The 17,978-nt window shown below is 47.3% G+C and overlaps 1 protein-coding gene across 3 annotated transcripts; it reads left to right on the top strand.

Moving 5' to 3' along the window:
- Positions 1-7,819: 7,819 nt before the first annotated feature.
- On the top strand, positions 7,820-17,065 carry RBM14 (RNA binding motif protein 14). 3 transcript variants are annotated; one of them, XM_086385672.1, is made up of 3 exons: positions 7,820-8,251; positions 13,946-14,056; positions 16,185-17,065. In XM_086385672.1, exons 1-3 carry the CDS (start codon positions 7,915-7,917, stop codon positions 16,205-16,207), a joined length of 471 nt encoding a protein of 156 aa, XP_086241798.1. In that variant the 5' UTR covers positions 7,820-7,914; the 3' UTR covers positions 16,208-17,065. The 3 variants fall into 3 exon arrangements, with proteins under 3 accessions (XP_086241798.1, XP_086241796.1, XP_086241797.1); XM_086385670.1 differs by having other exon boundaries at positions 13,946-15,410; XM_086385671.1 differs by lacking the exon at positions 7,820-8,251 and adding an exon at positions 8,271-8,745 and having other exon boundaries at positions 13,946-15,410.
- The last annotated feature ends 913 nt before the right edge of the window (positions 17,066-17,978 follow it).

Below are 17,978 nucleotides of genomic sequence, written 5' to 3'. Positions count from 1 at the left end.
TTTTTATTTATTTATGTGGTTGCTGCACTGGATTTATTTAGTTGGGGAACTTGGGATCTTTAGTTGTGACACATGGGATCTAGTTCCCTGACCAGGGATCGAACCCCAGCCCCTTGCTTTGTGAGCATGGCGTCTCAGCCACTGAACCATCAGGGAAGTCCCTTCCCCTCTAATTTAAATACATACAAGGCACCTATTTCCGAAAAGGACTTGAGGTGTCTTAGCCAGAGAGAAAGAGCAGATAATAACTAAAAATTCAGATGAGGGAAGCACCAATACAGAGAGAGGGCTCAGCTTTGAGGCAAAGAGGAAAGTGCTCTGGGTTCCTGGGTCTAATTGCTTAATAATACAACTAACAATATCAGCAGGATAGAATCCTGTCACTGTGTCTATTATGCATTTTAGTGGTTTTAGTGGACATGAAGAGACTGTGATTATGCTTTTTTGTCAAGTTACTGCGATTGGCTCATAATGGCCCTCCAGATTATCAGGTCTTAATCTCTGGATGCTATATTACCTTATTGGAGAAAAGGATCTTGGCAGATATGGCTGAATTACAGATTTTGAGATGAGGTTATCCTGGATGATCTGGATAGGCCCTAAATGTAAGCACCTGTATTCTTACAAGAAGGCCTAGCAAGTTGTTTTTTTTTCCCCCCACTGCAGAGCATGTAGGATCTTAGCTCCCTGAGCAGAGATTGAACTCTCACCCCCTGCAATGGAAGCGTGGAGCCTTAACCATTAGACCACTAGGGAAGTCCTGAGAGAAATTTAATGATGTTGACCCTGGAGACTAGAGGGATTCCTAAGGATGCCAGCAACCACCGGAAGCTACAACAGCTGGAAGAAGCGAGCAATGGTTTCTCTCTTAGTCTTAAAGGAACAAGGCCCTGCTGACACTTGATTTCAGCCCAGTGCTACTAATTTTGGACTTTCAGCCTGCAGAACTGTGAAAGAATAGCTTTTTTTGACATATAATTTATTTACTGGCTGTACTGGGTCTTCGTTGCCACATGGGCTTTTCTCTGTCGCAGCGAGCGGGGGCTTCTCCTGCATGTTGCTGAGTGCTGTAGGGTACATGGGCTCAGTGGTCACAGTCCCCAGCTTCTAGAGCACAGACTCAGTAGCTGTGGTTCATGGGCTTCGTTGCTCCTTGCTGTGTAGGATCTTCCCAGACTAGGGTCAAACCGGTGTCTCCCGCATTGTCAGGTGGATTCTTTAGCGCTGAGCCACCAGGAAGCCCTTGCCACATCACATTCTATTGTTTTAACCGACCCAGGTTTTGTTACAGCATCCACGGGAAACTAATACAGTTACTATTCAATCACATTAAAGTAACACACTTAAAGCCTAGTTTCCTTAAGGCTTTAACTCTACAAGGTTTATTGATCTGTTTATAAATCTAGTAAAATAAGAGTTATTATCTTCACATTTTCTTTGATAAATGCTGGCAGACTACATTGGACTCCTAAAATCATACCCATTTGCAACTTAAATTCCCTCAGACTTTAAAAAAGTTGCATTTGTATATTTGTTTAATATTCTTAACTACCACAGACCCCTGACTTAAATGTAAACTTCACAACAAACTTCCTGATAAGTCTTATACAGTGAAATTACTCTATAACTGTTTACAGACTTAACAAAAATTATACATTTTAGCTAAAAATTGCAACCCACTGGTCATAACAAACACCCTCTTCCAACAACACAAGAGAAGACTCTATGCATGGACATCACCAGATGGTCAACACCAAAATCAGATTGATTATATTCTTTGCAGCCAAAGATGGAGAAGCTCTATACAGTCAGCAAAAACAAGACCAGGAGGTGACTGAGGCTCAGACCATGAACTCCTTATTGCCAAATTCAGACTTAAATTGAAGAAAGTAGGGAAAACCACTAGACCATTCAGGTATGACCTAAATCAAATCCCTTATGATTATAGAGTGGAAGTGAGAAATAGATTTAAGGGCCTAGATCTGATAGATGGACTGCCTGATGAACTATGGAATGAGGTTCGTGACATTGTACATGAGACAGGGATCAAGACCATCCCCATGGAAAAGAAATGTAAAAAAGCAAAATGGCTGTCTGAGGTGGCCTTACAAATAGCTGTGAAAAGAAGAGAAGCGAAAAGCAAAGGAGAAAAGGAAAGATACAAACATCTGAAGGCAGAGTTCCAAAGAATAGCAAGAAGAGATAAGAAAGCCTTCTTCAGTGATCAATGCAAAGAAATAGAGGAAAACAACAGAATGGGAAAGACTAGAGATCTCTTCAAGAAAATCAGAGATACCAAAGGAACATTTCATGCAAAGATGGGCTCTGTAAAGGACAGAAATGGTATGGACCTAACAGAAGCAGAAGATATTAAGAAGAGATGGCAAGAATAACAGAAGAACTGTACAAAAAAGATCTTCACGACCCAGATAATCACGATGGTGTGATCACTGACCTAAAGCCAGACATCCTGGAATGTGAAGTCAAGTGGGCCTTAGAAAGCATCACTACGAACAAAGCTAGTGGAGGTGATGGAATTCCAGTTGAGCTATTCCAAATCCTGAAAGATGATGCTGTGAAAGTGCTGCACTCAATATGCCAGCAAATTTGGAAAACTCAGCAGTGGCCACAGGACTGGAAAAGGTCAGTTTTCATTCCAATCCCAAAGAAAGGCAATGCCAAAGAATGCTCAGACTATCGCACAATTGCCCTCATCTCACACGCTAGTAAAGTAATGCTCAAAATTCTCCAAGCCAGGCTTCAGCAATATGTGAACCGTGAACTTCCAGATGTTCAAGCTGGTTTTAGAAAAGGCAGAGGAACCAGAGATCAAATTGCCAACATCCGCTGCATCATGGAAAAAGCAAGAGAGTTCCAGAAAAACATCTATTTCTGCTTTATTGACTATGCCAAAGCCTTTGACTGTGTGGATCACAATAAACTGTGGAAAATTCTGAAAGAGATGGGAATACCAGACCATCTGACCTGCCTCTTGAGAAACCTGTATGCAGGTCAGGAAGCAACAGTTAGAACTGGACATGGAACAACAGACTGGTTCCAAATAGGAAAGGGAGTACGTCAAGGCTGTATATTGTCACCCTGCTTATTTAACTTATGCAGAGTTAAATAAATATGCAGAGTACATCATGAGAAATGCTGGGCTGGAAGAAGCACAAGCTGGAATCAAGATTGCCGGAAGAAATATCAATAACCTCAGATATGCAGATGACACCACCCTTATGGCAGAAAGTGAAGAGGAACTAAAAAGCCTGTTGATGAAGGTGAAAGTGGAGAGTGAAAAAGTTGGCTTAAAGCTCAACATTCAGAAAACGAAGATCATGGCATCCGGTCCCATCACTTCATGGGAAATAGATGGGGAAACAGTGGAAACAGTGTCAGACTTTATTTTTCTGGGCTCCAAAATCACTGCAGATGGTGATTGCAGCCATGAAATGAAAAGACGCTTACTCCTTGGAAGGAAAGTTATGACCAACCTAGATGGCATATTCAAAAGCAGAGACATTACTTTGCCAACAAAGGTCCGTCTAGTCAAGGCTATGGTTTTTCCAGTGGTCATGTATGGATGTGAGAGTTGGACTGTGAAGAAGGCTGAGCGCCTAAGAATTGATGCTTTTGAACTGTGGTGTTGGAGAAGACTCTTGAGAGTCCCTTGGACTGCAAGGAGATCCAACCAGTCCATTCTGAAGGAGATCAGCCTTGGGATTTCTTTGGAAGGAATGATGCTAAAGCTGAAACTCCAGTACTTTGGCCACCTCATGTGAAGAGTTGACTCATTGGAAAAGACTCTGATGCTGGGAGGGATTGGGGGCAAGAGGAGAAGGGGACGACAGAGGATGAGATGGCTGGATGGCATCACTGACTCGATGGACGTGAGTCTGAGTGAACTCTGGGAGTTGGTTATGGACAGGGAGGCCTGGCGTGCTGCAATTCATGGGGTCGCAAAGAGTCGGACACAACTGAGCGACTGATCTGAAAGTCAAGTTTCAAGAGTTTTTCTACTTTTAAAATTTCATTTATTTTTAAATTTTGGCTGCACTGGGTCTTCCTTGCCGAGCCATGTGAAGGCTTTCTTTAGCTGTAGCCTTGGGTCTTAATAGTTTTGACTTGAGCATGCCGGTTCTTAGCTCCCTAAGCAGGGATTGAACCTGCACTCCCTGCATCGGAAGGTGAAGTCTTAATCACTGGACCACCAGGGAAGTGCCACCACGATACCTTTATTTTTTTTAATTTATTTAATTGGAGGCTAATCACTTTAGAACATTGTGGTTGTTTTTGCCATACATTCACATGAATCAGCCATGGGTGTACATGTGTTCCCCATCCTGAACCTCCCTCCCACCTCCCTTCCAATCCCATCCCTCAGGGTCATCCCAGTAAGGGCACCAACCCTGAGCACCCTGTCTCATGCACATGATACCTTTTAAATGGCTATGTGCCCTGGGTGTCTAGAGGCCTGCTGATACCCTGCTCTGAGAGTACTGCCAGCAGTTTGGATTTGTGGAGATATCAGAGTGGTATCAAAGTGATGCCCCTCTTTTCCTCCTTATAATGTACTTTTTTAAATTATAAAAGAATTAGATGCTCATTGCTGAAAGTCTAATGATATGGAAAAGTAAAAAAAAACATTAAACCCCATCTCATTCCCTTGAGGTAATCCATATTATTTTTCCTCTGCTGAAAAACATGTGTATCATATGAAGTTTTTTTTTTTAATCTATATCTTAGAAATAGGTAATGTTATATAATCACATTTTTTCCCTCTTAAATTATGGTCCTCCTTCCACATCATCCTTCCTCATCAATTCTGACCTATTTTTAGTTTTTAGAGTCTTAACCACTGGACTGACAGGGAAGTCCCTTGACCTATTTTATTTATTTAAATAATTTATTTGCCTGCATCAGGTGTTAGCTGTGGCAGGCAGGACTTTGTTGCATCATGTGGGATCTTTCACGAAACATATGGACTCTAATTGTGGTGAGTAGGTTCAGTAGCTGCAACTCACAGGGTTAGTTGCTCTGAGGCATGTGATCGTAGTTCCCATCAAAGGGTACATGCAATCCCTTGCATTGCATGGAGACTTCTTAACCACTGGACCGGCAGGGAAGTACCCTCTGACATACCTTTAATAGCAACATGATATTCCATCCAATATTCCCTTATTTATGGACATTCAGGTTGCTTCCATTACTTGCTACTACAAATAATGCTACAATAAATAAATTTATATCAATATCCTTATTGATGAGTTTTCTGTAAGCTAGATTTCCAAAGCAGGATTACCATGTTAAAGGCTCACTACATTTAAAGTTTTGATATTGCCAGAATACTTACCAGGAAGGATATAGAGATCACACTACATATGTAACTCATACATACAATCTGTAAGTGTAATTTCCTCACACCCATAAGACCAACAGATATAAATCTTTTTTTTTTTGCAAATATGAGGCATGAAAATGTTCTCATTTTCTCACAAAATTGCATTTCCCTGATTAGCAATGAAGTTTCTTTTTATTATTTGTACTTCTTTTCCTATAGAATTACCAGTTAGCATCCTTGGCCTATTTATCTCATCTTTTTCCCCCTATCAATTTGTAGGAGTTCTTGTACAGTACAGATATTTGCTCAGTCATGTCTGACTCTTTGCGACCCCATGGACTATACAGTTCACGGAATTCTCCAGGCCAGAATATTGGAGTGGGTAATCTTTCCCTTCTCCAGTGGATCTTCCCAACCAAGGGACTGAATCCAGGTGTCTTGCGTGGCAGGCAGATTCTTTACCAACTGAGCTATCAGGGAAGCCCCATAGATATTAACTCTATAGATTCACAAATTTGTATCAATATCTTCAGTCCAGACTTCTCCCTGAACTCCAGACATATCTAATTGTCCATTGGTACCTCCATTTGATGACTTGCAGGCATCTCAAACTTATCATGTCCAGGGAACTCCTTGGCAGTCCAGTGGTTAGGACTCTGTGCCCACTACTGCGGGCCTGGGTTCCATCTATCCCTGGTTGTGGAGCTAAGATCCTGAAAGTGGCAATGAACCGCCAAAAACAAAGAAACAAGTAAACAAAACAAGCCCCCAAATTTTTATGTCCAAAAATAAATTTATGGCCATCTACAATGTTCCCCATATCAATAAATGGCAACTTTATGCTTCCCTTTTCCTGGTGTCATCTTTGACTTCTTTCTCTCACAATTCACATCCTATCACATACTGTGTTGGCTCTACAGTCAAAGTATATCCAAATCTAAGCACTTCTGCTGAATTTTACTACAGCCACCCTAATCCACTCTCACTTCTCACCTGGATTTTTTTTTGACCGCGCCCTGCAGCAGACCAAAGATTAAACCCCTACCCCCTGCAGTGGACATGCAGAGTCCTCATCACTGGACTGCCAAGCAGGTCCCTTTCTCCTGGATTTTTGCTGCAGTGATAACTGTTCTGAGCAAATGACTATCTTCTGTTTTTGCCCATTTCAAGAGCCGCCAGAATGATACTTATAAAACTATGAAAGCTAAGTCCTATCAGGAAAACCCCTCTTCTCTCTATAGACTTTCAGCCTCACTAAGACTGAAAGCCAAAATTATTTAAATGGCCCACCAGGTGCTATACCTCCTCCCTGTCCTGATCTATTATTCACTGTGTTCCACCCTCCAGCCATACTAGCTCTTGTGATTCTTTGGACAGACACACTCCTGCCCCAGGACTTTCTGACATGTTCTTACAGGCTGGAATGATTCCCCCATAGCATGGCTCCCTCAGTTATTTCAAGTCTTTATCACTACCTAACAGGCTATTATGTTTTACTTATTATCTGCCTCTCTCCACAGTAATACAAGCTCCAAGGTCGGGATTTTTGTCACTTTTTGTTCACTGCTTTATTTTTGGTCTTGTCCCAACAGGGTGGGCGCTGAATAAAATTTGTAGAATGAACTTGCAAGCAAACATTTTCCTGAACTTGTCACATGTTCTTACATTTTTGACATCTTCTGCCATGCAAAATCTTTTCCTCTTTTTTAAAGGCTCAACTTTCATCCCCTCAAGGACTGTTCTTTTGACTCAATTTCCGATTTTATTAAACTTTTTGTTGTGGAAAATTTCAAACATATATCAAGATTGATATATCTTATTCCTTGTTTTTAATGTCCATAAAGGCAGAGGTGGGGTCTGATTGGCTTTTCAGTGTCTCCAGCGTCTGCCTGGACCTCAGCAACCTCAAGGAATGTGTTTCCAAAGAAATTAATAGCACGAGGGTTTCTATGGGGCAGATGCCGCTCAGGGCCCCCTCAGACGGCCCAGCACAAGCGGCAGTCCTGGGAGCCAGTCCCGGGAGTCTTCTGCTGAAGGAAGGCGTTTGTCCTGGTTTCTCCCGCCAGGCCAGGTCTTCCCGTGGACACTCTCGCTGCTACCCCTAGCTAGGCGCGGGTTTGGCCTAGGCGGCCAGAATGGGAGAGGCTCTGACTTACGACTGAACTAAGTTTTTCCTCTGGGCCTGCCGATCCCGCCCCACCCTGGCCAGAGGCCGCCTAGCTCCCTAGGCCTCTCAGCTGCCCCGGCGCTCCCTGCGCGCGTAACCCCTTTTCTTCCCCTCCCCCCGGCAGTGGCCGTTGGTCGCGCGCCGTCGTCCCTCTCCCACCCCCTCCGCTAACGAGCGGGCTCCAGACCCTCTGGGATTGGCTGCGTCTGAGAGCATTTTCTCTCAGCCTCTCTGATTGGCTGCATGACGCGCGGGATCCGGGCTCCGATTGGCTAGGTCAGGGCGCCTGCGCGGCGGGGTTCTCGGTCGCCAGCCATTCCTAGGGAGGACTGCCGGCCGTTCGGACGTTTCGCCTGTCGCTGGAGGAGAGGTCCCGGCTCTCCGGGAAGGCGGCTGCGGCGGCAAAATGAAGATATTTGTGGGAAACGTTGATGGGGCCGATACGACGCCGGAGGAACTGGCAGCTCTCTTCGCGCCCTACGGCACGGTCATGAGCTGCGCCGTCATGAAACAGTTCGCCTTCGTGCACATGCGCGAGAACGCGGGCGCGGTGCGCGCCATCGAGGCCCTGCATGGCCACGAGCTGCGGCCGGGGCGCGCGCTCGTGGTGGAGATGTCGCGCCCACGGCCTCTTAACACTTGGAAGATATTCGTGGGCAATGTATCGGCAGCGTGCACGAGCCAGGAATTGCGCAGCCTCTTCGAGCGCCGCGGACGCGTCATCGAGTGTGACGTGGTAAAAGGTAACGTGCAGGCGGGGGCGCGCTCGGGGCACTCTGCTTGTTAGCCACGCCCCTTTCCCGGGGGCCGGTCACAGCGCGGTTGGTGGGGCGGGGGTGGGGCGAAGTCCGCGGGAGTGAGGCCGGAGGTGTTGGGGGCGCGTTGGGTAGAGCCACCGTCCTCCCGTGCGGTCCAGGCACCATTAACCAAATGGGAGGAAGCGGCTCAGGGTGGGTGCGGCGGCCACTGAGAGCCGAGCTACGGGGCCGGGGACGCGCCTGAGATACTTGGGAGTATACCGGGGGCGCGCCTTCTACTGGTCTCCTGGGCCTGGCACCGAGCGGAAATTGGGAAGTGACGGGCGCAGGCCGGATCATGGAGCGGGGAAGATTTTGCCACTTCCCCACTTCCTCTCCAGACGTCTGTCAGAGCAAGGGAAAAGGTGGGGGCTGATCCCCCCGCCCCCCACCAAAAGCCATCCTCGTGTTCCCTCCCGGTGAATGCTCCCGAGCGGAAGGTAACGGGGCCCTTGGAAGTTTTTCGGGCTGGGATCTTTTAGTACTGTGTGGCGTGGGTCTGCTCATGGGCATAGTTAACTCCTGGGTACCGGGCGGGAGGCGAGGGCTTCCGAACTACTTTGGCCTTTCAGTATTGTTAGGTGGGTTAGGCCTGGCAACTCTGCGCTTTCCAGCTCCCTCAAACTTGTCCCGTCCCCCACCCCCCGCTTTGAGACCGATTTTACATCCGTAAACTGGAAGCCCCGACCTTTGACCTGTGGAAGAAGGCTTGTTTTATGAAAAGGCCTCTTCTGAGCCGCTAACTTGTCAAGCCGGTGCCCCGGAGCAATGTCCTTCTTTTCTAAACACGGTGATTTTGCAAGGGGGCACACTCTGTGGCTGAGGAAACATGGGGACTTAGTAGTCGTCTTTGCTTGAGTAGTCTTCATGATCGGGGTAGATCCTGAGAAGAATGTATCATCATAGTTTAGGCCTGACTTCCTTTTTTGGACCCAGGTGACTTCTTTTCATAGTCTGGGTTCTTACCCCTTAGGCTCTTTTTCTGTTTTGTTGGCAAGATCAGGAATACAGTCTTTGTGTGTGTCCAGTCTGTGTTCCACTTGGAAACAGATGAGAGTTAACTTTGCCTTGCTGTATCTTCAAGGATGCAACCTAGGAGTAAGTATCTGGTTCCTGGCTGCTGGTTTTGAATTCGTACCTGCTCATAACCTGTGTAAGAAGTTGTGAGGATAGTAAATAAATTTGGGGGCAGGTGCTTTATTCATTTCCTCCAAGATGCATCATTTGCTGTCCTTGAAAGGCGCATCTTTTGGGTCATTCCTTAGCCTTTCTACTGGGGGAAGTGTAAAGGCTGGTAGTCACCATTAGGAGTAATTCCTTCTTCTGCATTAATACTGCGTTCTATTTTCCTCAACTCAGGCTGTACAAGTTCATGACTATCCAGGCAGGCTGTATGGTGCATGGATTTTTGCTTTTATTTAGAGTGAAAGAATGGGAAAGGCCCCAGATTGGGCTCCTGGCCAGGAATTGGATAGGGGTATACGAGAGTTCTGTGTTTTGACCTACTACGTTTTTGTGTGTAGTTCTTTAAGCAGGCAGTCTACTAGATTGAGAGTTCTGAAACTTGCATCTGAGGGGACTGTCTATGGAACTCATTGGTCAAGGAGCCTCCTTTGGGGTGGTAGAGAGAGCTGAATATTTGCTTGAATTGCTTGGGACTGACACAGTGACAGTGGATGTGGGGGTGGAGTGGGGTGAACTGTGTAACTGGGTCTGGTTTTTAGAAATTTTGTTTCCTTGTGAAAGTTTTGTGCATTTTGTCCCTTTGTGAACATTTGATTTGCCAAGTGCTTTGACTTCTTCAGGGAGTGGTGGTTAGCTGTTATTTATAGTTATGCTGATATGTGAGCTCAGGATAATATTTTGATACAAAGGACTCTGAGAAAGGTTTGAGGATCGTATGCGGCCCCCCCGCCCCCCATGCCTTTCTATTTAGAGTGAAGGAAAATGAGGTTTTTAAGTTAGGACTGTAGTAGAGGAGACTGGCTTTGGCTCTATAAATAGCTTACTTATTTCTTGGTCTGGGAAAGGACATTTGAGGTGTCTTATGTTGATTGTCAGGTCTTTGAAAAGCACAGAAGCTTAGTATTGCACAGGGCAGCCAGTTCTGTTTTATTTCACAGGGGGAAAATTTAGTTGCTTGGTTCCGGGACCTTAGATATGATTTGATTTGGAGAGAGTAAAAATCTCCATAGCAACAGCAGATTGTAGCCACTCTCCACAGTTAAATTCTATTGGGTGTTAAAGGATGAAGTCTCAAGTGTTGCTGACAGCTTTAGGAACCAGTCAGATTTCAGAAGTCTGAAAGGCAGAAGAGGAAACTGTTTCCTATGTTGTGGGTGGCCATTCTTTCCTTCTATGTATAGCTCTGTAGTTTCACTTTAGAAGTTTTTACTCTGAGAATAGGAAAACTCATGTTTCCACATTCTGTTAAGTTGGGTATTGGAGGAATTGTGATGCCAGATCATTAGGGGATCTCTGTAAATCATTGCCTGGTAGTCCTTTTAAATGAGATGAATTACTTCAGAGGTCAGTTTCCTTGAACTAATTCAATTCAGGCCATTGAGTCCCTGGAGTTTGCTAGTTCTTTGTTGTTGTTGTTGTTGTTGTTGTTGAAATCATCCTAAGTAAGAGGAGTTGGGTTCCTGGGTGTCTTTGATAGGGCTAGGCCTGGGTTTAGCTGCTCAGGGTTGGCTAGGCCTCAGGTGTTTGAGTCAACTGGACAACCTTTTCACACTTCCCTCCAGTATCAGGCTTAGAAACTTCCTGATATAAATTGGTTATAATTGTATCTCATGGCTTTCTGAACTATATGTTCATCTGTGTGGTCAATTGAATTGTACCTATGAAATTTCGGTTTTCAAGTTTCACAAGTTGGTCTCTAAATAAAACCTAGCTAAGTAGGAAATAGACAATGTGATATCCTATTGCTCTTGTAAACCCATTGAAACATTTTTGTTGGGTGTTTTTTTCCCTAGTTTCATATAGTCCTAGGAATTTGTGGATAGGTTAACCAGGAATATAGTATGATTCCCTTGTAGTTCCTGGAGGCTTTTTTTTTTTTTTTTGGTAATTCCCTTTAATCTGCCTACAAACTTGCTTTCTACTTACCATTGCATTCCCCTGGTGCTAGGCTCAACTCAGTCTTTTCTTTTGAAGAAATCTGGGACTACCAGCATTGATTTTTAGCTCACTCTACCCAGAGTGGAGGTGAGAGATCAGAGGACAGTTTTAGTGCCCTGTGGCTAGGTCTAAAGAACACTTCTGCTTTTCACAATTGGTAGATGAATCAGGTTTGGGCCGTAAGAGAGTGAAGACAGTTGTGATAGTTCATCTTGTTTCTTTATCATCTCTGGCAAGTTCCAAAGTTGCATTTACAGATGGCGTTGTGTCTCTTGTGTTTTATTAGAAATGAAGGATCATATCCTGTAAGGAAATAAGCCTATGGTTATTCCTAGGCTTGAATAAGTATCATGATTTTTATCATAGAGCTATTTATACTTTCAGCTGTTGTTCAATCACTAAGTTGTGTCTGACTCTTTGCGACCCCTGTGGGTTGTGCCCCCAGGCTCTTTTGTCTGTGGAATTTCTCAGGCAAGAATACTGGAGTAGGTTGCCATTTCCCTCTCCATATTTATACTTTATAAGGCATTTTTATCATCTCATTTGAATGATTTGGGCTTGCCTGGTGGCTCAGATGGTAAAGAATCCACCTGTAATGCAAGAGACCTGGGTTCATTCCCTGGGTCAGGAACATCCCCTGGAGAAGGAAATGGCAACCCACTCCAGTATTCTCGCCTGGAGAATTCCATGAACAGAGAGGATCCTGGCAGGCTACAGTCCATGGGGTTGCAAAGAGTTGGACATGACTGAGTGCCTAAACACATTTGTTGAATCTTGAAACTCTGAGGTGGGCAGGAAGAGGGGAGAAATAAATTTTAAGTTCTGTAAGAACTTAATAAAGCAAGTCAGTGATCTGAATCTTCAATTGAGGCTAAATTTTAGCAGCTAGTTCCAGAATTCTTTTGCCATACCACACTTCTGACTTCTACCTGTTGATTATATCTTTATTCTCATTTTTGTAAGAGTCACTTCGGTTGCATTGCGTTACATCCAGGAAAATTACTTGCTTTATAGAAGTAGCTATAGAGCCAGTCCCAGTGTGGAAGTTTCTGAATATTAGGACACTTGTTTAGAGGACATTTAAAAGGATTTTTTAAAATCAAGAATGGAACCTTAGTAATTTCATGTAGGTAATTTTTCATTTCCTAAAGTGATGTAAGAAAGATGGGGTTCTGATACTTGAACTTTAAAAGTAGCCTCAGGTCCAAGTGGTGGTAAGTACATGATCCCGCGTTACCACAGGCATGATCTCATTGTTCTTCAGATTCTGCTTGCACTATTGTGATTTGTGAGATTGGATTTGGACAAGAATTTCTTCCTATTCCTTTCTTGAAGGTTTCCTGTTCTGTGTAGTTGATGAGTAGGACTTTGAGATCAACATCCTGTCTTAGAGCCTGTCCTCCCACAGCTCATTCAGATCCTAATTGAGGGCCTGTGGGATAACCTCTTAGCAGAGCCTGGTAGCTGCAGGAATTGCAGCTTCTTCCATGAAGCTGAGAAACTAAATCTTTTCTCTGAACAGAAGCCCAAGGAGTAAGGGATGTCTCTTGATACAAGTATCAGTGGAGAAGGTAATGTGGCCTAGGAGTGGGGAGTGGCTTGTGCCTGAACTGAGTAGGGCCTGGCTTAGACTGGGCGGCTCAGTTTCCATTCCCACATTTCATTGGCTTACATGGGGTCCAGCGTCTCCCTTTCTCAGCTTAAGTGTCTAGTCTTAATACACAATCCTGCCTTATACATTGACTTCTTAGGGATAGACTGGTGTCGTGAAGAGGCATGGAGAGCTGGGATTCTGTTTCTGGCTCTCACAAGTGAATTTGGGGCAAGCCATATAAATTCTCTTGAGTGGGTTTGCCCACCTGTAAAATGGGGATAATGATCCTTTGCTCTGCCTGCCTCCTGGGATTGTTGTGAGGCTCAGATGGGATCTTGTGCATGGAATGCTTTGAGAATTGGGAAGTACTGAGGGGAGATCATATTGGAGGACTGTCACAGATCGTGTATTGCTATGTAGCTCTGCCTTAATTGGACCCTGGGCTGAGACATGGGTCATGTCGAGACATAAATGGTCATTTCCAGTGTTTGAGAGTTAAGCCTCAAAGGTGAACAGAAGTGTTCGGTGGTCTTGGGTTAGAGAATACTGAATAATTGAGTGATCCAGGAATGCTGTCTGCATTTTTGTCTGCGGATTTGTACTTAATAGAAGATGAAGATTAGTGAAGATTTTTATCCTCTGTTGCAGTTCATCTTTGCTCTTTCTTTTCTGAGCAGGCAATTGGGTGAGGTGGCAGGGGAATTGGGGAGTACAGGAAGAAAGCCATAGGCAAAGCTATTTGGGACAGTCAGAAGCTTTGTTATATGGGAATTACATTTTATGACCTACTCCTGGAGAGGAGGGTTTGGAGGCCTGGAGGTAGCTGGCAACAGCTGGGTGCTGTTGGTGTGTCCAGTTTGGGACCCATCAGGTAGCGTGCCCTGCCCCCCTAATTGCTAACCCTCTGTCTGCTGCTTTATCAGACTACGCGTTTGTTCACATGGAGAAGGAAGCAGATGCCAAAGCCGCCATCGCGCAGCTCAACGGCAAAGAAGTGAAGGGCAAGCGCATCAACGTGGAACTCTCAACCAAGGGTCAGAAGAAGGGGCCTGGCCTGGCTATCCAGTCTGGGGACAAGACCAAGAAACCAGGGGCTGGGGATACGGCATTCCCTGGAACTGGTGGCTTCTCTGCCACCTTCGACTACCAGCAGGCTTTTGGCAACAGCACTGGTGGCTTTGATGGGCAAGCCCGTCAGCCCACACCACCCTTCTTTGGTCGCGACCGCAGCCCCCTGCGCCGTTCACCTCCCCGAGCCTCGTATGTGGCTCCTCTGACGGCCCAGCCAGCCACCTACCGGGCCCAGCCCTCAGTGTCACTGGGCGCTGCCTACAGGGCCCAGCCTTCTGCCTCTTTGGGTGTCGGCTATCGGACTCAGCCCATGACAGCCCAGGCAGCCTCTTACCGCGCTCAGCCCTCTGTTTCCCTTGGGGCCCCATACAGGGGCCAGCTGGCTAGCCCTAGCTCCCAATCGGCCGCAGCTTCCTCGCTTGGCCCATACGGTGGAGCCCAGCCCTCGGCCTCGGCCCTCTCCTCTTATGGGGGTCAGCCAGCTGCAGCTTCTTCGCTCAACTCCTATGGGGCTCAGGGCTCCTCCCTTGCCTCCTATGGTAACCAACCATCCTCTTACGGGGCACAGGCTGCTTCTTCCTACGGGGTTCGTGCAGCTGCATCCTCCTACAACACCCAGGGAGCAGCTAACTCCCTAGGCTCCTATGGGGCCCAGGCAGCCTCGTATGGGGCCCAGTCTGCAGCTTCATCACTAGCTTATGGGGCCCAGGCAGCTTCTTACAATGCCCAGCCTTCAGCCTCTTATAATGCCCAGTCTGCCCCATATGCTGCACAGCAGGCTGCTTCCTATTCTTCCCAACCTGCTGCCTATGTGGCACAACCAGCTACAGCTGCTGCTTACGCGAGCCAGCCAGCTGCCTATGCCGCACAAGCCACCACCCCGATGGCTGGCTCCTATGGGGCCCAGCCAGTTGTTCAGACCCAGCTGAATAGTTATGGGGCCCAAGCATCGATGGGCCTGTCAGGCTCCTATGGGGCTCAGTCAGCTGCTGCGGCCACCGGCTCCTATGGCGCTGCAGCTGCCTATGGGGCCCAACCTTCTGCCACCCTGGCAGCTCCTTACCGCACTCAGTCGTCAGCCTCATTGGCTGCTTCCTATGCTGCACAGCAGCATCCCCAGGCTGCTGCCTCCTACCGTGGCCAGCCGGGCAATGCCTACGACGGGACAGGTCAGCCGTCTGCAGCCTACCTGTCCATGTCCCAGGGGGCCGTTGCCAACGCCAACAGCACCCCGCCGCCCTATGAGCGTACCCGCCTCTCCCCACCCCGGGCCAGCTACGACGATCCGTACAAAAAGGCTGTCGCCATGTCGAAAAGGTACTGTATGCCCCCCCGCCTCTGCCCCCAGCTGGGGCTCAGGGCAAGGGGCTGAGGTTGGCATGGGAGGGAAACTGGAGCCATCGGCCCCTCCCTTGGCCTTCTCTACTCCTGTGGGATGTCCAGAGGCCGAAGTGGGTGATGTCTGTGAACTTCCTGGTCACCAGGGTTCAGGTGGAGCTTCGTGCTCAGCCTGGGGTGGTACCAGCTAGTCAGGCTGGGAGGAGTGTCACCTGTCTAGACTAGCCCAAGTGCTATTGGAGCTATTGCCTGCAAGATTGTGGCCCATAGCCTCTCCCACTGTCTCAAGGATCCTTAAGCCTGTTAACGTGGTTGTCCTGGCCTTTGGTGGGGGTGGGTTTGAAAGAGTAGTCCCTTTGGCACTCACTGGCTGAAGGCAGGGTGTATGTGGTGCGTCCACTCTTTGGGAAATTGGGGACCTTGCTTTCGTCCGCCGTTCTGTTGGTAAACAACCAAGGTCTTTTCTCTGCAGGGCCCAGGGGTGGGGATAATTTGTTTGTGGTTTGGGAATGTAGGCCAGCGTCCACCTTGGCCAGTTCAGAAGGGAGGGCTTCAGTGGTGGGCTTGGTTTCCCACAGTTGGACCAGGCTTGATTTCTTGCCCTGGATAAGGTGATGAGCCTTCTGAAAAATCTTGTTTGTTGGAGACCAGTCTGATTACGCCCTCCCTGCCCCCATTGGCATTTCCCCAGTGCCCACCTGGAGCCCTCCCCTCGATTGTCTCATTCACCAACTGTCTTCTTCTCTCGACTAGGTATGGTTCCGACCGGCGTTTAGCCGAGCTCTCTGATTACCGCCGTTTATCAGAGTCGCAGCTTTCGTTCCGCCGCTCGCCGACAAAGTCCTCGCTGGATTACCGTCGCCTGCCCGATGCCCATTCCGATTACGCACGCTATTCGGGCTCCTATAATGATTACCTGCGGGCAGCTCAGATGCACTCTGGCTACCAGCGCCGCATGTAGGGCCGTCCTGGGATGGGGCACCACAGGGAGGGAAGGAGAGGAGAGATGGGGTCGGGTGCAGATCCAGGTTATAACTGCTGGCCCATACCTCTCCTGTTGGTGGTTTTTCATCCCCTCTACCATGTGGGCCTTCCCCAGGAGACTATCCTTTTGAGTGTTCGGCAGTAACCTACTTTGTTCCTTCGCCTCAGCAGCAAATCTTGCTACTGGCTCTAGATCTGCGGTTCCCCTCTCCCCTGCCCCATCTCCCTAGGATGGGAATCTCTTTTATGTTTTGATTTTTTTTCCTGGCTCCCTTTTATTTTTGTGCGCGATATTTAAGGTCGTCTGGATGGGGAAGCAACCTGCAGCTGAGGTCGGCGGCGCCTTTTTCTTTTTAGATGTGAGGGAGGCCAGGAAAGGGTTAGCTTAACCATTTCCTATGCGCCAAGCTGTGCCAGGTGTCCAGGGGGCCCTGACTGTGTCCCTCTATAGACTGTGTTGAGACTGAGTTCCTGTTGGGACAGTCGGTTGGTACATGTCCAGTCCCTACTGACCCCTGACGTTCTAGCTGATGCTGTGCGCCACAGTGCACTTCCCCATCTCCCCAAGTAGGTGGTGTTAGAAAACCTTAATTTTTTTTCCCTTTTGTATGGACTACAAATAAAACTTGGGGCGATTTGCAGTTTGGAAACCTGGTTGTCATTGTCTTGATTGCACTCAGTTTCAGAGAAGCCAGTTTGACATCCAGGAATACATGACAGCTGAAGGGAAGGTGGCCAGAGGACCCAGGGCAGATGAGGAAAGGGGTCTGAACCTGGGAATTAGAATGATTTCCCTGCTGCCAGAGGGATTTAACTCCTTTCTCTGCTAGTCTGCCATCTTAAGGACTGGAGAATCTGGACAAAGTTGCTTCGACTTGGGTTAATCACACCAAAATGCAGTAAATTTATTGCCCATTTTCCTCGCCCATGCTTGGCTGTTTCCTTGACTTGTCTCCAGTTCAGAAACAACCTGGACTCCAGCAGGGTGGTTCTGGGGTTTGACTTCTCAGGTGAGAAGTGGGGAATGGGCTCCTTTGGTGCTTAGAAGACTAGTAGGGCCTTCAGGTAGTGGGCTCCAGTGAGTACTGGGGCTGGGACCTGGAAAAGGGTCAGTTGGGTTCAGGCGGTCACGTTAACTGTGGCGGTGTCTCTGTGGTTGGGACATTTGGAAGCCAATATGGGGGGATTCTGGCCATAGACCTGGTATTTTGCCTGTTGAACATCATCCTGGAGCGTCCTGCCTGCGTCCTGCCAACCCCTGCCATCATAGTCACCGGCGACTGCAAATTCCTTCTCTCCATCTGTTAGGGTTTCCAGATGTTTTCTGGCTGGGTTTATATTTGAAGGTGTTACGGTAGACCATGGGAAGGGGGCAAGGTGCAAACATAACTAAGAAGGGCGCTGGGACAGGGTAAGGAATTGAGTCTTCCTATACTTTTACTCTGGGACTAGGGGTTCAGAGGACCTGGGCACAAAATAAGATGATTCTAGCCATGACAAGATGGAAGCTTGGCCTTCCTGATGGGTGAATGGAAGACTGGTTGGGTAGGGTGGTAACGGGAA

This window comes from Bos grunniens, chromosome 29, assembly GCF_055505025.1.
Source record: "Bos grunniens cultivar Pamir isolate PY7600 chromosome 29, Bosgru_T2T1.0, whole genome shotgun sequence".
NCBI classification, from domain to species: Eukaryota; Metazoa; Chordata; class Mammalia; order Artiodactyla; family Bovidae; genus Bos; species Bos grunniens.
The sequence above is the reverse complement of the archived record's forward strand: the minus strand, read 5'-3'. Positions and strand labels throughout refer to the sequence as shown.